Source organism: Gopherus flavomarginatus, chromosome 13 (assembly GCF_025201925.1).
Source record: "Gopherus flavomarginatus isolate rGopFla2 chromosome 13, rGopFla2.mat.asm, whole genome shotgun sequence".
Lineage (NCBI taxonomy): Eukaryota > Metazoa > Chordata > Testudines > Testudinidae > Gopherus > Gopherus flavomarginatus.
In genome coordinates this window covers 12,279,135-12,298,715 of record NC_066629.1, presented here as the reverse complement: position 1 = coordinate 12,298,715, position 19,581 = coordinate 12,279,135, and the positions used below count along the sequence as shown (strand labels likewise).

The 19,581-nt window shown below is 50.1% G+C and overlaps 1 protein-coding gene across 1 annotated transcript; it reads right to left on the bottom strand.

Annotated features, from left to right (window-relative positions):
* Positions 1-1,967: 1,967 nt before the first annotated feature.
* On the bottom strand, positions 1,968-18,542 carry SIAE (sialic acid acetylesterase). The gene is made up of 10 exons (XM_050921640.1): positions 18,478-18,542; positions 16,091-16,252; positions 10,587-10,762; positions 10,093-10,231; positions 8,642-8,825; positions 6,548-6,657; positions 6,329-6,462; positions 4,670-4,824; positions 3,110-3,305; positions 1,968-2,626 (listed from the first exon to the last, which is right to left on the bottom strand). Exons 1-10 carry the CDS (start codon positions 18,524-18,526, stop codon positions 2,342-2,344), a joined length of 1,590 nt encoding a protein of 529 aa, XP_050777597.1. The 5' UTR covers positions 18,527-18,542; the 3' UTR covers positions 1,968-2,341.
* Between the last annotated feature and the right edge of the window lie 1,039 nt (positions 18,543-19,581).

Sequence of the window (19,581 nt, the reverse complement as noted above, 5' to 3'; positions counted from 1 at the left end):
CTAGTTACCTGCAGAAGAGGACTGGCCAGGGAGCCAGGGCTGAGGAAAAGGGGGAAGACAGGCCTAGCAGGGCAGCACGATGCCACTAAGAGCAGGCCGCTCAGCACAATGGAGTGGGAGCCCTTGCATCTAGCCTGGTGGACATTGCTCTCAAAGTCATAGGATCCAGCAGGGGGAAGGTCTGGTGGGTAAGGCATTAGACTGGGACTCAGGAGAGCTAGATCCAAGGCCTGGCACAGACACCCTGAGGGACCCTGGGCACCACACGGGGCCAGATTTCCAGAAGTGTTCAGCTCCCATTGATGCACCTAAATAAGTGGGCAGTTTCCAAAAAGCTGTATGTGCTGGGTGCTGACCATTAGAGAACGTGGCCCTTCATCTCTGTGCCCCAGTTCTCCAGCTATAAAATAAGGGTGATGTGATCTTCCTCCATTGGTCTGCTTCTCTGCTTAGATTGGAAGCTTGGTGGACGGGGACTGTCTTTCTGTGCACGTGTATAGTATCCAACAGCAGAGGGCGCTGCTCTCGGCTGGGGCCTCTCCACCTCACTGCAATGCGAACAACTAATAGTCACTTCCACCCAAGTCAATGGAAATGCTGTCCCCAAAAGACCTGCATGTACAAGCTCTGGATATAACCAGTTCAAAAAAGGCAGCGAGAAAAGGAATCGTCTCTAAGGAATCACAATCACCTTTTATTAGTTGTAGTTTCACTAATTTACAAGAAGAGAAACATCACAGTAGACAAAGGCTCAGAATTTATTTCATAATAGAGTTAACTTTAATTGTTACACAGGAATTCCCAGTTAAAGAGGAGGAAAAATATACATCTTAATCAAACCTCCCAGTCCAGAACCCTTCCAGCTAGAAGGGCTGTTAATTACATCACAGATTGACGTGGAGTAAATAAGGCTTTATACATCATCCTCCATGACATGAACGCGTGGTTCTGCTCTGTAAAGTCCCTGCATCTTAGCCCCTTCAAACCCAGCTGACATCATGATAGAAATATTCTCAGCTCGTTAGCAAAGCCCAGGCAACCCAGAGCTGAGCACGAGATGCTGCCTGTCCTTGTGAAATGGGAGATGCTAAGAGCCACTCACTTACCAACGCCTGAGGCAGTGGCAGAGGGGGCATGAGGGCTAGATCTAGTCAGGGGAAGCTATTTTACTGGTGCTGAAGGAGAGAGCCCAGCATGAGCTCCCAGGAAGAGTTTACAGTGCTTTGTTTTACTCCTCAGCAGAGCACATCTGAGGTGGTGGCTGAAACACAAACGGAGCCCCACAGTACCACTGTGCAAAGCAGAACCGCTTTTAGGTCCAACAGAATATTGCATCCGTCCCAGCCAAGGCAACCCATAGTGTGCATGGAACAAACAGTGAGCCATCAGCCTTTGCAGCTGCACACCGGAACCACTGGGGCAGGTTTCACCATGCCTCGGTGGGTCACACTTCAGAATACCAAATTCAGAACAAACTGCTAAGAAATGGGGCCCCCGCAACACTAGGGTTGCCAAGTGTGCAGTTTTTGACTGGAATGCCAGGTTGAAAAGGGACCCTGGTGGCTCCAGTCAGCACTGTTGATCGGGCCGCTAAAAGTCTGGTCAGAGGTGCGGCGGGGCTAAGGCAGACTCTCTGCCTGCCCTGGCTCTACGTGGCTCCTGGAGGCAGCCAGCACCTCCGGTTCCTAGGCACAGGGGCCACAGGGCTCTGCCTGCTACCCCGAGCACCGGCTCTGCAGCTCCCTTTGGCCGGGAACCATGGCCAATGGGAACTACAGGGGCGGTACCTGTAGGTGCAGGCAGCGTGCGGAGACGGCAGGTCACCCCTGCGCCTAGTAGCCAGATATGCCAGCCTCTTCCCGGGACCCACCTCAGGTAAGTGCTGCCAGGATGGCGCCCACACCCTGAACCCCCTTCAACACCTCAACCCTCTACCCCAGGTTGGAATCCCTTCCCACACTCCAAACCCCTCAGCCCCACCTCAGAGCCCACACCCCCAGCCAGAACCCTCACCCCCTTCCTAGACCCAACTCCCAGCCTATGATAATGAAATTTACCAAAACGGAGCGTGAATTTGATGGGGCCTTAGCTATGAGTCTATATCCTCTCTGCATCACCCCGCCTCCTAGCAGGGCTGGCTCCAGGGTTTTTGCCACCCCAAGCGGCGAAGGGGAAAAAAAAAAAAAGCCGTGATTGCGATCGGCGCCTGCTCCACCGCGCCGCTTTCTTCTTTGGTGGCAATTTGGTGGCTGGCCCTTCCCTCCAAGAGGGACCAAGGGACCCGCCAGCGAAGAGCCCAAAGTGCCGCCCCTTCCCATTGGCCGCCCAAGCACCTCCTTGCTCAGCTGGTGCCTGGAGCCGGCCCTGCCTCCTCGCAGTTGGCCCAGCCTGTTTTTAATGCAGAGTCGATAACAAATGGAGGTGCTGGCAGCAGGTGCTTGTTGTAAAGAGGGCACTGTCTGTACTCACATGGCCACTCCGCCCACGCATAGCGCAGGCGGGTGACGGCGTCCCTGCAGCCAGGGCTGGACAGTGTCACTGTGTGGGAAGATGCAGACACCATGGGTGCTGGAACCCACTGGCATGGCTCCTGCGCCGAGAGCTGGGGCCGGTGAGAGCAGCACACCTGCCGGAAGACGCACAGACCAGTCACATGACCTTGCTCTGCCCCACTGGGCTGTAGCTCTGTTATTTTCTGGCTTAGGTGGCTGCATCGCTGTGCTCTGGGGTGGAGATTGCAGAGCTGCCCTGCATCCCCCGGCTCAGCCTCCTCTCCCCCTCAGACAGCAGGAGAACACAGCTCCCCCACCTCAGCAGCAGGAGAGGCTGCATTTGCTAGATCGCCCCTCTAGCCCTGGGCTCCAGCACATCTGGGATTTGTCCAATACAAACTTTTATTTAGACAGCTAGCCAGCGGGCAGCAAGAGCTGCCTGCCCTGCTGACATCTGTCCAGCTATCCCAGCAGGGGGCACAGCCCGAGCTGATGGTGCTAGAGGGATCATGTGCCCCCCGGAGAGCACTCAGGCTAGCCCAGTAACAGTGCAGCCCCTCTGCCCTTGGTGCTTTCCTTGAGACGGGCAGGGACCCCCCACACACATGGCTCCTCACCTCAAAGATGTGGTCGTGCATTAGAAGCAGCAGGAGTTCCTGGCCGTACGTGACGTTAATGAGGCCCCTGGCTCCATCCGCCACGACTTTTGTAGGATATGGGCCTTGGAAGACCAGGCCTCTCTCTCCATATGCCACAGCACGGGCTCCCAGGTGCAGCCGATACGCCACGTTCTGTTTATCCCTGGGGTGAATGCTGCAAAGAGGAAAGCAGAGAGGAAATGAGGGGGAGAGGGCAGGGAGCCACTTGCCGGCAGTGGCTCCTGAAACTCCACCTCTGCCAGCAGAGGGCACCATGTAGCTCCGGGGTGCCCTCACCCCACCCCAGCAGCAAAGAGCTTTGTCTAACTGCAGGATGAGTCAACGAGACCCTGCAGAGAGCAGCAGCTGCCTGGAGAGGTTGGGATGCGAGGGGGGAGCAGGTGCTGGAGGGATCAGGTCTGCCAGGGCAGAGGACTGACTGAGACAGCGGCCAACCCTGGAGGTAAAGTCAGCCGTGGGAGGGGAGGGCTAGGGGCTCCCTCCAGAGCAGCAGCAGCATCTCCTGGACTGCAGACTGGCTGCAAGGCCCCAATCAAAGGGCCGCTGACCAGGCCAGCTGCTGGGGTGGGGAGCAGCAGGGAGCGGTGGTAGGTCTGGCCTGACAAATGATCTGGAAGGGAAGCGGGGAGCAGCTGCGACTGCCAGTTGGGCTAGAGGAATAGCACAACGGGACCAGGAGAGGTTAGAGAGGCCACCGGCCAAACCTGAGCCAAGGCCAGTTACCCGTCTCCGTGCAGCAATGAAGCTGCAATGCATGAAGATAATGGCAGGCAGTCTAGTTCTGGAGGCAGGGAGAAGACTCCTGTGCAGATCCCTCCCAATCCCCTCCGCACCGAGTGGAGAGGGGGCGCCCATCTCAAGCCACCGCCGAGAGCACAAGCTCAAAGAGCCCAGCCTCCACGGGATGGTCTCCCAGAGACCAGGCTACCGAACAGATCCCAGCTCAGTTCCCCAGGCTGCTCTGGGGGGCAACGGGCCCTAAGGATCTGGTGCCAGGCGCTGTCAGTCGCCCCTCCCACGTACGCTGAGTACACCCATGCGCCAAACACGCCTGCCCCAGCCTCTCCACAAAGCCCTCTGCCCACTAGCGGGGAGCTGGTCGCTGGCTCCGAGCGCCTGCCCCCAGTACCAGTGTCCTCCTTTACTGGCTATCACAGCAGTGCACCCAAGCACGCTGTGCCGCCCAGTACTTGACAGGGCTAGCGACCTGTATATCTCACACACCCAGCTGGGGAAAGCACAGCGAACAGATCTGGGAGGCCAGTGACAGGGGGTGTGGAGTGGCCCTGGAGCACTGTGCGTTAGGGGATTTCTTCTCCTCCCCTTTCGGCACTCCCTGTCCTCCTCCTCTTTCCCGGCCCTGCCCCGCCCTCCTCCTACACTGCAGCATGGCCCAACAAAAGCCTGCTTCAGCCCCGCCTCTCCTGTGTGGGGAAAGGCCCTGGCACCTCCAGGCCAGGTGCTATGGAATGTCTCCTGGGTGCACTGCAGGCTGCTGTGCAGGGAGTGGGCAGTTACCTGCCATAGGGTGAGTGCTCGTCGCACAGATCCACCGCCACGGCCATGAAGGTGTTGGGCATTCTCTTGTTGGGTGCGTAGCCGTAATCAGCTGTCTGGTGCCACCGAATGCGGGGGAAACGGTCATCCCGGTCCTGCCGGCGGAACGTGGATAACTGCAAAGACAGAACGAGTTGGGAAAGAGCTGATCCCCCACCGGGGCCAGAGCCTCCCCCCGCACAGCCCTGCTTCCCAGTGTCCCACACATCAACCCACCCCAGCAGGGGGTGGCCCAGGAGTCCCTGACTTGCACTAGCAGCCCCGTACTAACTCCCCATGCGGAGAGTTGAGCGTCTGCTCCACCCCAGCCCATGAGACACCGGGGCCAGGGGATGCCCCAGCCAGGCAGAGCAGGGTCACCATAGCACAGAGCAGCAGTTCTCAACCGAGGCCCCCTGGGGAGCCCCCTGAGCAGGTTTCAGGGAATCCGCCAAGCAGGGCTGGCGTTAGACTCACTAGAGCCAAGGGCAGAAAGAAGAAGCCCCACCAGCCCGAGCCCTGCCTCCTGGGGCTCAAGCCGAAGCCTGAGCAACTTAGCTTTGCAGGGCCCTGGGCAACTGCCCCTCTTGCTACCCCCAGTGCCGGCCTGGCTTTTATACAGTGGTGCTGGAACGATGTGTACCGTGGGGGTGCTGAGAGCCATTGAACCAAACTGCAGCCCCTGGATATGATGGAAACCGCTTCAAACCAGGGGCTGCGGCTGGACCTCCAGCTCCCCTGGTTCCAGCACCTATGGTTCTATATGCAGAACACCAGTTATCGCGGCACAGGTGGGCCGTGGCGTTTTTATAGCACGTTGGGAACCCCTGGCACAGAGGCTGGCAGGCAGAGGAGGTGTGGTGAGCTGGGACGGAGGGCAGGTGACCAGTGGGAAGGGATCTGGGCCAGGCCCATCGGCGGGACTGCGGGCAGGGCACTCATTCTAAAGTCAGCTGGACTCTCTCAGCTCGTACCCTCCTCCCCTTTTCCGCCACATCCCTGCTGGGCTCAGTCCTTCTCCTCAGAGTGCGCCTCTGACGCTCCTCCGTCCCAGCACTCTCCTCCTTCCTCCCAAGCCTCTCCCTCCACTCCTTCCTCTGCCTCCCCCACTCATCTGAAGCCAGGAGAGCCTGGGGGTGACGCAGACAAGGGGACAGAGCAGGGGAGGCTTCTCTTCCCCATTCCCCCTCCCAGTGCGTCAGGAGGGGAAGTGAGGGTCTAAGATGCGGGGGGCCCTGTCTTCCCCCCTCCCTGTTCTGCTGTGAGATAGAGACAGGAGCAGAGGAGCCAGCAGGGCACAGACCCCAGCCCGAATGAAAAGGGGACAGGCAGCAGTGTCTGACTGCCCCCCTGAGGGAAAGAGGGGTATATTATCCCTCCAGCACAACTCACAGATCACTCTCCCCTTAGAAGGCCTCTGTGCCAGGACTTGGAGCCTATGGCAAGACCACCCCCGGGTCCATTAGCATCAAGGAGTCAGCAGGAAAACTCTGATCAAACTGACTCAGCTTGGCCCTCCCCTTGGTCCTGCGCAGCATCAGGGATTGCTCTGCGGTGAAGTGAAAGAAACCAGCAGCAAGCAGGAGCTGGCTCTGAGCAGCGATTAGTGTCACCATGGTCAGTACCCTGGCTACCAGTCACCTGGACAAACCCAAAGGGGAAAAGCGGCTGCGTTTGCCCGTCAGACCCGGCATGGAAGGCCCTGCGCCAGTCCGCGATGAGAGCTGGGAACGTGCAGTTGTACAGATCTGGGTTCATGAAGGTGTTGGATTCACCTGCAATGAGCACACAGGACAAGCGAGAGCTGAGCCCAGCACCCAAAGTGGCGTGGCCGGTGCCGTGATATGCTGCCAGACTTACCCTGGTACCAGATAACGCCCATGAGGGACATGTTGAGGAGCGGGTGGATCATCGCATTCCAGAGCACGGAGGGCATCTTAGGGCCAGAAAGCAGCGTGGGAAGAAGAAACCTATGACACAAGACAAGCATCAGTTGGTGTGGGGCAGCACCTCACGCCACATAAGGTGACCAGCCGACTCCAGGTGGCATTGATCCCCTATGGTGAGCAATCACTGGACCTGTTCCTTGGGGACTGGATACACAGGACCAAAAGAGGTAAACAGCTTGGGGTCAGACTGACAGGGCTAAAAGCACTGGGAAAAGACAAGCTCAGCCTGAGGAAGATGAGCTGGAAAAACAGCCTCTAGGGAAGGGGTTAAATGGTCACTAACGAGATGCCGTTTCCACCTCCATCTGGGGTTATTCCAGCACGTGCCCTGCCAGCCCTGCCTGTGTCATTGCTCTAGCCATGTCGCATTCCCCCCGGGTACCAACCCACAGGGGAGGCTTTTCAAAAGAGGAAAGTCAGGGTTTGAATTACTCCGGCACGGAATGAAATAAGGGTTGACGCTGGCCCAGCAAGGGCTGGAGGCAGCAGCCAGGGAAGCTTCAGGGGAGTGGGCTGAAGGAGGTGGCGGCTGTGAGTCTGATGGGGTGGGGAGGAAGAGGAGGTTAAGGGCAAGGTGGTGCAGAGGAGCAGGAAGCCATGTGCACATGGGGGCAGGAGCTGGAAGCTCTGGGCTCTGGAGAGGGGCGTGGTGGGGGAAGTTAATTCAGGTGGAATGGGTCCAGCACGGGCACTGAGGGGACATCTTATACTTGGGGCCCTACCAAATTAACAGTGCCTTTTGGTCAATTTCATGGCCAGGGTTTTTTTAAAATTAGTCAATTTCACAGTTTCAGATGTTTACATCTGAAATTTCATGGTGTTGTAACCCTGGGGGTCCTGACCCAACAGGTGATCAGTGTATGGAGGGTCACAAGCCTATTGTAGGGCGGGAAGGGTGATGGGATTGCCACCCTCACTTCTGCCCTGCTGCTGACAGGCGTGCTGCTTTCAGAGCTGGACAGCCAGAGAGGAAGGCTGCTGGCCAGGCACCCACCTCTAAAGCCAGCACCACCGCCAGCAGCAGTGCTGAAGTGAAGGTCTATTGGGAGGTGGTGGGTTACCATATGTCATAGAATCATAGAATATCACGGTTGGAAGAGACTTCAGGAGGTCATCTAGTCCCATCCCCTCCTAAAAACAGGACCAACACCCATTAAATCATCCCAGCCAGGGCTTTGTCAAGCTGGGCCTTAAAAGCCTCTCAGGATGGAGATTCCACCACCTCCCTAGGTAACCCATTCCAGTGCTTCACCACCCTCCTAGTGAAATAGTTTTTCCTAATATCCAACCCAGACCTCCCCCACTGCAACTTGAGACCATTGCTCCTTGTTTTGCCATCTACCACCACTGAGAACAGCCGAGCTCCATCCTCTTTGGTACCCCGCTCCAGCTAGTTGAAGGCTGCTATCAAATCCTCCCCACTTTTCTCTTCTGCAGGCTAAATAATCCCAGTTCCCTCAGCCTCTCCTTGTAAGTCATGTGCCCTAGCCCCCTGATAATTTCCATTGCCTCCTCTGGACTGTCTCCAATCTGTCCACATCCTTTTTGACGCAATACACCAGATGTGGCCTCACAAGTGCGGAATAGAGGGGAATAATCACTTCCCTCAATCTGCTGGCAATGCTCCTACTAATGCAGCCCAAAATGCCGTTGGCCTTCTTGGGATCAAGGACACACTGTTGACTCATATCCAGCTTCTCGTCCACTGTAACCCCAGATCTGTTTCTGTCCAGTTTCCACCTCCCCGCATGGGGGAGGTGACAGCTGGAGTCACAGAGCTTCTTGCAAGCTGGGGAAGTTCCTGGAGATGGGTCTGACCTGCCCTGGGCGTGTCCCCTGCAAGGGGAAGGAAGTCTGGTCCCTCCCCATCCCCTGCCAGGACTAGCAGCTAGAGCCTGTGCAGGGTGGGAGCCCCCAGCTGGGTGCCAGATTTCATGGGGGAGATCAGATTTCACGGTCCACAGCGTGTTTTTCACAGCCGTGAATTTGCTCTCAATGTCCTCACCGTCCGGCGTCGCCTGTGAGCCCGCACTCCTGCAGCACCCTTCCTGAGGACCAGGCTTCAATGCAGGTCCCTCCCCAGGAGGACTCCACTAATCCTATGGGATACCGAAGCGTCTCATACAAGTGACGGCCAAACAGCCAACACACAGCTGAGAAGTAGCTGAAGTTCTCGTGACCCAAGTTTTCTGTTCAGGAAAAAGAGAATTGAGAGACAAACATCAGAAAACTGCAGGCGATGCAAACGTCAGGGGGAGGTGCCAGAGGCAAAGCTGCAAGTGCTGGGAGGGACACCCCCATCAGGGAAATTCATCCTGTGGGAGGGCCAGTGCAAGGACAGAGTCTACCTGGCCAGTGTCCTGTCTGATCCAGAGGAGCAATTCCAAAGGGAGGGGAATTATAGCGCTGAATATCAGGGAAGACTTCCAGAAATGGGCATCACCTCTCAAGGGACGGGAGAAATTCCCGTTAGAACTAGACTGAACACCACACTGTAAAACATGCTGGTGGAAACAACCTGCACTGATCCCAAGGGCTGCCTGGAGAGGACATCACTGCTCCCTACAGAGGCTTCCCACCCATTTCAAAGGTCTCGATCCTTATCTTCAGGATGCTCGATGGCCTAGGCCCAGTGTATCTAAGAGACTCGAAGTCCAGGATGAAGATGTGATGACAGTTCCATTCCTCAGGCACAATGGAACTTTCCAACACCACGGTATAGCTGGTCCGTCCAGGAGACAGAACTTTCTCGGGGGCTAGGTCTAGACTCTGGACTAAACTCCCTCAGGACCATCACAAACCTCCCCACCTTCCACTCCAAGGGCCAAGTACATTCTCCAACCAGTCATTGCTAAGACACAGAGCAGCACAGCCATATAAAAACAACAAAACCACTCCCAAAGCAAACGGCTCCACACTGCATGCATAATCCCGCCCCTGGGAGAAGACGAGAGAAAAAATAAACTGCTCGTGACTGATGCTCAGATATTTTTGAGGGTGAGGTGGGAGAAGAACCTATATTATGGTGACCAGATAGCAAGTGTGAAAAATCGGGAAGGGAGTATTGGGGGTAATAGGTGCCTATATAAGACAATGCCCCGAATTTCAAGACTGTCCCTATAAAAACTGGACATCCCTAATCTATACAGACTAGAAGAAGTATTCTAGAAATCAGAGCTGGAAGAGAACACCTACAGGATTTTAAATTTATAGATAGGGTTTGCTCTCTTTTGCTTCTTTATGATGGATGAAGAAGGCCTGAAATGTTCTTTTTGCTTGGTTTTTTTACCTTAGCTAAACCTGGAAGGGGCATCTGGTCTCGCCTGGTTAAACAACAGGGTTCTTGAAAGTCTCAGAGAATGTGTGTTGACATTCTTGACCCTACGTGTCAGTTAGGCTTTGGAGCTAAACAGGCCATTTTTAAGGGGGTTTTGTACTGACCCGCTTTATACTCACCAGCTGTCGGTATAGACCACTCCAAGTCAATCTTAGCCAGGTCCTGCAATTCCACTTCAGACTGAATAAGAGAGGCCGTGAACACACGGACATATGGATAGAGAGATGCCTCGGAGAGCTCCTTACTGGCATTGATTATCTAGGAAACAGGCAGGGTGGTGAATCATCATGGCCTCTCCTATAACAGGAACTGTGTGGCTGCTAACTGTGTGGTTAACATACAGTCTGCAGGGCTGAACCCTTGCAGGTCCCAGTGACAAATACTCCGGAGGGTGAGGACACTTAGGACTTGGAGTGCAAGAGGCTGGGAAGTTGTGGACGCTCCACAGCATGGGAGAGATTTAAAACTAGACTGGACAAAACACTAGGAAAACTAAACTGGATTTCTATGATTCCTTGTAACTTAGCAAGCTTAACGTCTGACACTGACAGATCAAAAGGGAACAACTTTCTTTTCCTTTGGACATAGTTACCAGCCCTGTCCCAACCCCTACCTGGGAAACTGTCATCTCCATGTTACTTTGCCCACTGCAAAGCCAGACATCTCCAAAGTAGATATCCTGCAGCGTCAGATTCTTTGGCTCTTCCTTGGAGTGCTGCTCTGCTACCACACTATAAGGGCCGCCATGCTCCATAGGAGCCAGTACAACTTTCCAGGTCTCAGAGTGCTCTGAAACATGAAGCAAAGGACCCTGACTTGATAGAAGCAAGCACAGATCCCTGACTGGTATCAATCCAGCGATACAAGCAGAGGTTTTTATTACATGAAAAGGGACATTTCATATCATGGTGCTTTAATAGGGCTAATTTTACAAAGCTGAAAACAATTATGAGCCAAAGCAGAGGAGAGGAAGAATTGAATTAGAAAAATATGTGCAATAATTAGGAATCATTTAAGAACATCTTACTAGATGCCCAAAAAGCCACAATCCCACAAATGACGAAGACGGTCGTGCCCATTAAAAAAACCAAACGGGTTTAGAGGGGAAGCGATGACAACTATAAAAACTAAAAAAATAATATATAACAAACAGAAGAAAGGTGAAGTTGAGAATAATGAACATATATCAGAAGTTAGGAATTGTAGAAAATTGATAGGGGAAGCAAATGGACACAAGAAGACATCTACGGCCAGCAGAGTCAAGAAGAAAAGGAGTTTTTAAAATGTATTAGGAACAAAAAAAATCCTAACAATGGTGGATGGAAAATGGTAGATGGAAATGGCAGAATTATCAATAACAATGCTGGAAAGACAGAAGTGGTCAATAAATATTTTCTTTCTGTATTTGGGGGAGAAAAAACAGATGATATAATCTAGGGCTGTCAATTAATCACAGTTAACTCATGTGATTAACTCAAGAAATTAATTGTGATTAAAAAAAATTAATCGCAATAAATCACAGTTTTAATTACACTGTTAAATTTCAATTGGTATTCTATTTATTAAATATTTTGGATGTTTTTCTACATTTCAAATATATTGATTTCAATTACAACACAGAATACAAAGTGTACAATGCTCACTTTATATTATTATTTTTATTACAAATATTTGCACTGTAAAAATGATAAAGAAGTAATATTTTTCAATTCAACTCACACAAGTACCATAATGCAATCTCTTTATCATGGAGATGCATTTTTTTTCTTACAAAACTGCACTCAAAAACAAAACAATGTAAAACTTTAGAGCCTACAAGTTCACTCAGTCCTACTTCTTGTTCAGCCAATCGCTAAGACAAACAAGTTTGTTTACATTTGCAGGAGATAATGCTGCCCTCTGATTTACAATTTCACCTGAAAATAAGAACAGGCATTCGCATGGCACTTTTGTAACCAACACTGCAAGTTTTTTATGTGCCAGATATGCTAAATATTCGTATGTCCCTTCATTCTTCGGCCACCATTCCAGAGGACATGCTTCCACGCTGATAACGCTCGTTAGAAAAATAATGCATTAATTAAATTTTGACTGAACTCCTTGGGAGAGAATAGTATGTCTCCTGCTCTGTTTTACCCGCATTCTGCCATGTATTTCATATTATAGCAATCTTGGATGATGACCCAGAACATGTTGTTCATTTTAAGAACACTTTCACTGCAGAATTGACAAAAAGCAAAGAGGGTACCAATGTGAGATTTCTAAAGATAGCTACAGCGCTCGACTCAAGGTTTAAGCATCAGAAGTGCCTTCCAAAATCTGAGAGGGATGAGATGTGGAGCATGCTGTGACGGGGTGTACCAGCCCCGCACTGGGCCGCCAAGGGAGGACCAATTATTGTGGGCCCAGGAGGCCATGCCCCCTCTTCCCCTGATGTATATGCTCCAAATGGAGAACTCAGATAAAATGAGGCAGCCCAGGCCAGTCAAGGGGAGGTGGGGGCAAAGGAGGAAGGGAGTACACTGTTGGCTCCTGCAGTGGTACCTGCAGCGCCCCTGGCGGTAAAGCCCAGGGACCAGGGCTACCCACCAGACTACCCACCACCATGGAAGCTGAGCCTGCTTGCTGCTTCGCCCTGCCCAGGGGGCTAATTCCCCAGACTGTGGTTGACTGCTGCCTCAGCCAGGAAGCTGTTGGGCTATAGATTACTTGCTTACTTTTATCCGCCCAGGGGCTGCAGCCTGCTTGCTGCTTCGCCCTGCCCAGGGAGCTAATTCCACAAACTGTTTGATTTTTTTGGCTGCTCAAAATCCAAGGATTACCAATTTAGGTGACCCCATGCGCGGGCCGGGCCACAGCTGACAGAAATCACCCCTGGGGAAGCCCATGACCGAGTGGCAGAGTGGGCCACCCCTCTACTGGACTGACGCCCCAGCTCGACCAGCAAGGCCCAGCCCATTACACATGCTTTCAGAAGTTTTAAAAGAGCAACATTCCAATGCAGAAACTACAAAACCCAAACCATCAAAAAAGAAAATCAATCTGCTGCTGGTGGCATCTGATTCAGATGATGAAAGTGAGCATGCGTCGGTCTGCACTGCTTTGGATCGTTATCGAGCAGAACCCGTCATCAGCATGGATGTCACCAGCATCACCTCTGGAGTGGTGGTTGAAGCATGAAGGGACATATTAATCTTTAGCGCATCTGGCAAGTAAATATCTTGCAATGCTGGCTACAGCAGTGCCATGCGAATGCCTATTCTCACTTTCAGGTGACATTGTAAACAAGATGTGGGCAGCATTATCTCTGCAAATATAAACAAACTTGTTTGTCTGAGCGACTGGCTGAAGTAGGACTGAGTGGACTTGTAAGATCTAAAGTTTTACATTGTTTTCTTTTTGAATGCAGTTATTTTTTGTACATAGTTCTACATTTGTAAGTTCAACTTTCATGATGAAGAGAATGCACTACAGTACTTGTATGAAGTGAATTGAAAATGATTATTTCTTTTGTTTTTTACAGAACAAATATTTGTAATAAAAAATATAAAGTGAGCACTGTGCACTTTGTATTCTGTGTTGTAACTGAAATCAATGTATTTGAAAATGTAGAAAACATCCAAAAATATTTAAATACATGGTATTCTATTATTGTTTAATCACAATTAATTTTTTTTTAAATCGCTTGACAGCCCTAATATAATCCCATCATATGATGATGATATGCTCCATTTCACTAGTATCTCTGGAGGAATTAAACAGAAGCTACTACAGTTAGATATTTTAAAATCCAGTATGTGCAGATAGCCAGCTCTTTTAAAACTTTTGGAAGGAGGTTGAGGAGCAGACTGGATCGTTAATGTTGATTTTTAATAAGTCTTGAGGAAGTTCCAGAAGACTGGCAGAAAACTAATGTTGTGCCAATTTTTAAAAAGGGTAAACGGGTTGACCTAGGTAATTATAGGACTGTTAGCCTGACACTGATCTCAGTCAAGATAATGGATTAATAACAAACTACAGGAAGGTAATGTAATGAATGCAAAACAGCATGGGTTTAAGGAAAATATATTTGGTCAAACTCATTTGATTTTTTTAAGAGATTACATGTTTAGTTGATAACAGTAATAGCATTGACGTAATATGTTTAGACTTCTGTAAGGCATTTGACTTGGTACAACACGACATTTTGATTAAAAAAGTAGAACGATATAAAATTAACATGGCACACATTAAATGGAGTAAAAACTGGCTGATAGGTCTCAAAGTGTAACTGTAAACAGAGAATCATCATCAAGCAGGTGTGTTTCCACTGGGGTCCACAGGGATCAGTTCTTGGCCCTACGCTGTTTAACATTTTTATCAATGACCTGGAAGGAACCATAAAATTATCACCAATAAAGTTTGCAGATGACGCAAAAATTGGGGATGGGGTAGATGACGAAGAGGACAGGTCACTGATTCAGAGCCGTCTGGATCCCTTGGTAAACCGGGTGTAAGCAAACAATATGCATTTTAATACAGCTAAATATAAATGTGTACATCTAGGAACAAAGACTGTAGGCCATACCTACAGGATGTGGGGACTCTATCCTGGAAAGCAATGATTCTGAAAAAGATTTGGGGGTTGTGGCGGATAATCAGCAGAACATGAGCTCCCAGTGTGATGCCGGGACAAAAAGAGGTGATGTGATCCTGGGATGCATAGAACAGGGGAATCTTGAGCAAGAGAGAGAGAGAGGTTATTTTACTTCTGTATTTGGCACTGGTGTGGCTGCTGCTGTAATATTGTGTCCAGTTCCAGTGTCCACAGTTCAAGAAGTGCTATGGGAATGATTAAAGGACAGAAAACCTGCCTTGCAGTGACAGAATCAAAGAGCTCCATCTGCTTAGCTTAACAAAGAGAAGGTTAAGGGGTGACTTGATCACAGTCTATAAGTACCTACGTGGGGAACAAATATTTAACAATGGGCTCTTCAGTCTAGCAGAGGAAGGTCTAACATGATACAATGGCTGGAATTTGAAGCTGGACAAATTCAGACTGGAAACAAGGTGTACTTTTTTAACGGTGAAAGTAATTAACCATTGGAACAATTTACCAGTTGTCATGGTGGACTCTCCATCCCTGACCATGTTTAAATCAAGAGTGGCTGCTTTTTTCCCTAAAAGTTCTGCTCTAGGAATTATTTGGGGGAAGTTCTGTGGCCTGTGTTATATAGGAGGTCAGACGAGATGATCATAATGGTCCTTTCTGACCGTGGAATCTGTGAAAATTGTCACTTAAACCCCACTCCAGACTTTATCTGAAATTTGCTCTCCTGCTGATATTCTAAGTAAATCCTGCCACCTCCACCACAGAGAGGCAATGCAGAAAACATGATTTTCCTCTGGTTTTTCAGTATGTTGACTTTGTACATTCTACAGCACTTAAGGAGCGGAATCAGTTGCCCCTGAGGTTTGTGGCTCTTTCCCCCAGCAACAGGGACAGAAAAACATTTTAAGCTATAAGAAGAATGTGATTAGAAAGCCCCAACTATTGGCAAAGGTTGTCTTTCTAGGACCGCATCCATCATCCTAGCGTCTCCAGTAACCAGGGATGGGAGAAGAGAAGGGGACGCCATGATGTCCACTAGGAGCCTCACAATGCAGGCCGAATTTACTGGGAAGGACACAGGCCCCAATCCCACAAGCTGTTCTGAGTGATCAAATCCCAGCACCTGATCAGAGCTCCAGTGCCTTCAAAGGAGCTCTGTAGGGGGGCATCCAAAGGGGTGTGACATCCCAGGGTACAGTCCAGACCAGTGAGGGGCTGCATCACCCCTGCTCTGCAAGCTTGGATGCCTTACAATGCCTTGCTGAAGTACACCAGACCCTCGCTAGAACGCGGGATTTGGGATCCGTGTGCGGTACCACGTTAACACGGGTTTGGTGCCACATTCCCCACTGCCTGGGAGCTCGTCTGTAGGATAGCCACTTGGCTGGGGAAGTGGATAGGTGCTGCTGTTTGGGGGATGTTTCCTGGCCTTCATCAGAGGCAGGGAGTGGGGGCAGAGAGGGCAGGGAAGCTGTGTGATAATGGGGAAATGCAAAGCGGTAGGAATCTGAGATTTATTTTATTACCTTCAACTTGTGCCATTTTTTTCATTATTACTTTGCTGTCTTTGGAAAGCGACATGGTAACATTGGCGCCAGCTTCCCCGTAGCCCCATACCACTGCGCCGGCTGGTTTCTTCTGTAATACCATGTGGTCACCATAATAGGATGCAAAGCGAAACGTCACACCTAGGATCCACAAAAATGTCATGATCATCCTGTCAATATTTTACTCCTCATAGAAATGCCAAACTCCTTATCCTCTACGGGGTATGCACTGGGAGGTAGGTAACTGTTAGGAATTTCTGCCTATAGCTGTCATTTTGTGAGACAGAGTTAATGAAGCATGTTATGGGGAGACAAACACACAGTGCTCTCCCATGACAACTTTCCTTTTGTTCCTTCTTATTTTGTTGTTTCCCTTTATCTAAAGTAAGTCTTGAGATGGCAGCACACAGTAGCTATTGATTTTGTTGTGACACCTACAATATTGATGTTGAGATAATACAGCATGTTTGAGCCAAAAATCCTTCTAAAAAAAGCAAACAAGCCAACAAAAATTGATCATTTTCTCACAGCGTAAACTGCTAATAAATACATATTATTATATATTGCCTTGCAAGTGGCTCAGATATCAGCATGATGATACAAATACCGAGACAGATAAGGAGGAATAGGAAAAATATTGTGTACTATAAACTACTCTGTTAAAAAGCCACATGTCAATTGTAAACACTGCTTCTAGCACAGTGGTTCTCAAACTATTGTACTGGTGACCCCTTTCACATAGCAAGCCTTTGAGTGCGCCCTCCCCCCCCAAATTAAAAACACTTGTTTATATATTCAACACCATTATAAATGCTGGAGGCAAAGTGGGGACTGAGGTGGAGGCTGACAGCTCATGACCCCCTATATAATAACCTCACGATCCCGCTGAGGAGTCCCAACCCCTAGTTTGAGAACCCCTGTTCTAGCATGTAACAATTAAATGAGCAAGATTTTGAGGAGGATAAATAGGTCCATGGGAACTGAAGAACTTTAATTGCTGGAATCATCAAAAGTTAATTCCACACAATTGAAAAGCAAATTATTTCTCCACTGATCCAATGCTCCAAGAAATCACAATATTGTACCAATGCTGTAAATATGATGATGGTCGGACTCTAATAAATAATTGGGACCAACTTGTAACAATAGTCATAGTAGTTCAGATGTGTATTACCAGGGCCCTGTTTATTCGGCTCCTGCTGAATTTACCACGGAATTCACGCTCTGCCCATCTGTCACGGAATTCGCCATTTCTAGATCTGAACTTCCATGTAAAAATAATTGTGTTTCTCTCTTTCTCATGATTTTGAAGATAACCCTGAAAACATGAACTGCATTTAACCAACGCAATGCTGTCTTCCAGAATCTGCAACTGGGACTCTGAGACGTGTAACCAGCCTCATCTCTCAATGGAATGTTAACTCTAGAATCCTCAAGATGACCATCTAAAATTTCAATATCTAGATAATGTTCTTACCTAATGATCCCAATCCACCTCCCTTACCACCCCAGGGATCCAAAGCCCCAGATGGCCACGCATCCAAGTACCACCCCCTTACTTCCATGATGTGGCTATTAGCCAATACAAGAATCTGTGCATACTGCCAACTGAAAATGCAGAAACAGCATCAAACAAATAGAATTTAATAGCTTGGAAGAGATTGCATTAATGGGATCAGTCACTTTCATAATTAATTCAATAATAACCCTTCATTTTTCATTTAAATGAAACTACCAGAATTTCCAGTTTGCTCCACCAAAGCCCTGCATAATTCAGAGCAACAGAAGTAAACAGACTCTTAAAAGGACACGTTACAGAAAAACAAGACTGAAGGAAAAAGAGTTACCGAAGGAGCAACACGTGAGGGTGTAATAGGATGAAGGGAGAATGGGAAGATGGGAGAAATCCACAGGGGCTTTTATAGAAATTCTGCCTCCTACAAAATTGTGTGTCTCATTTAATGAGCGAAGCAAACCCAAAAGAAAAAAAAGCTGAACATGGTGATGAAGGAAGGAGCAGAGGGGTCCTCAAATCTGACCTCTCAGGGGTATTCTACACCCTAACTTTTTTCTTTTTAGATTGAGAGGTAAGTCCCCCTCCACAAAGCTTCCAGAGGGGCAGAATGTCTCAGTGAGATTTTTATTGCAACCACAGAAGCCTAACCAACTTGCTTCTCTCAGGTGTTTCCTGGAAGCAGGAAACTCTGGACAGAGAGAAGGAAAGTTCTCGCTGCAGGGCCCCTCTGATTTGTCACTAGAAAATCAGTTTTGCTTCTCATGTTCTCTCACTTTCTGGGCAACACTTTTCATGCACATGATATGACTCGTGGGAAGGGAAGCCCCCTCTCCTCCTATTAACCCCTCACCTTCTGCAGAAGCCAGCAAAAGCACAAGCAGCAGCAGGTAAGCAGCCATTTCCTCTCCAGGATAACGGGACAGCTGCCAAGAAGTCAAATCACATGGTTAAGCCAGCAATCTAGAGTGAGTTTTAAAGAGACAAGCTTCCACCTCCAGTCGTTGAATAAAAAGGAGGCCAGAGGCAGGGAAAGTTAGCAGGATCGTGGGGAGGGGATGGACACCAGTGGACATAAGCCGGTCACAGCAATAGTGAGAAATCAGGGGGAGGGGGAAGTGTCTAGCACAGACACAGTCCTTTCTTACCAAAGCCCGCAGATGAACAGGGACAGGTCACACCACTCACAGAACCAAAGCCAATGGGTACAAGTGAGTTTAGGGCAAAAATCTCATGTGCCTCAAAGCCAGGGGCACAGAGCAACTATGGAGCCACTAATGAGCTTGACCAGCAGCCACCACACATTAGACTCCTCCACATGGGCTTTCCCCAGCAGCCGCCCCTGTGTTTGGGGCCTTCCTGCACCCCAGGAGACCGAGATGGCCCTCAGCCCTATCACTACAGTCAGGTTCAGCCTGGTGTCAGCCCCATGGGTGACTAGCCCCTCCAAGCAACCGGGCCAGATGTTCCGTAGTTCTGACGCCAGCAAAGGGCCCACACAGCCAGGCGAGGCTTAGGGTTGCCAACCCTCCAGGACTGACCGGAAGCCTTCAGGAATGAAAGCTTAATCTTCAATTAAAAGATTGTCATGTGACGAAGTAGCCAGAAATACATCCAGCCCAAACTGGCAACCCTAGCGAGGCTGCAGGCAGCCCATGGAGAGCTCAGCCAGGTGGGCGTTGCTTGGGCACGCAATGGTCAGCCTTGCGCCTCCCAAGGCTCCTGTATAGGGGGCTGAGCAGGCTGCTCGTGGGAAGGGGGCGAGCCAAGGCCCACAGGAGGGCGCTGAGCCTGGGCACGGTGCCAAAGGCTGGCCTCGGGCAGGCTGCTCCTGGACAGCGGCTGGAAACCAGGTTCGGGCCCCGCCTGGCTGGTTCTGGGCCGAGGCCTCTTGTTCCAAGCGGGAGGCAAACCTGCTTCCCTGCCCCGGTGCTGGCTGCAGCCAGGCACCCCAGTG

What these genes read in the sequence shown, in the direction of transcription:
- SIAE (XM_050921640.1), bottom strand. Translation starts at nt 18,526, where the DNA reads ATGGCTGCTTACCTGCTGCTGCTTGTGCTTTTGCTGGCTTCTGCAGAA. An exon ending in TCCCCTTTGGGTTTGTCCAG is followed by an intron (nt 4,825 to 6,328) that starts GTGACTGGTAGC and finishes CTGTCTTTGCAG; the next exon opens with TTATCCACGTTCCGCCGGCA. An exon ending in TGCACGACCACATCTTTGAG is followed by an intron (nt 2,627 to 3,109) that starts GTGAGGAGCCAT and finishes GTCTTCCGGCAG; the next exon opens with GTGTGCTGCTCTCACCGGCC.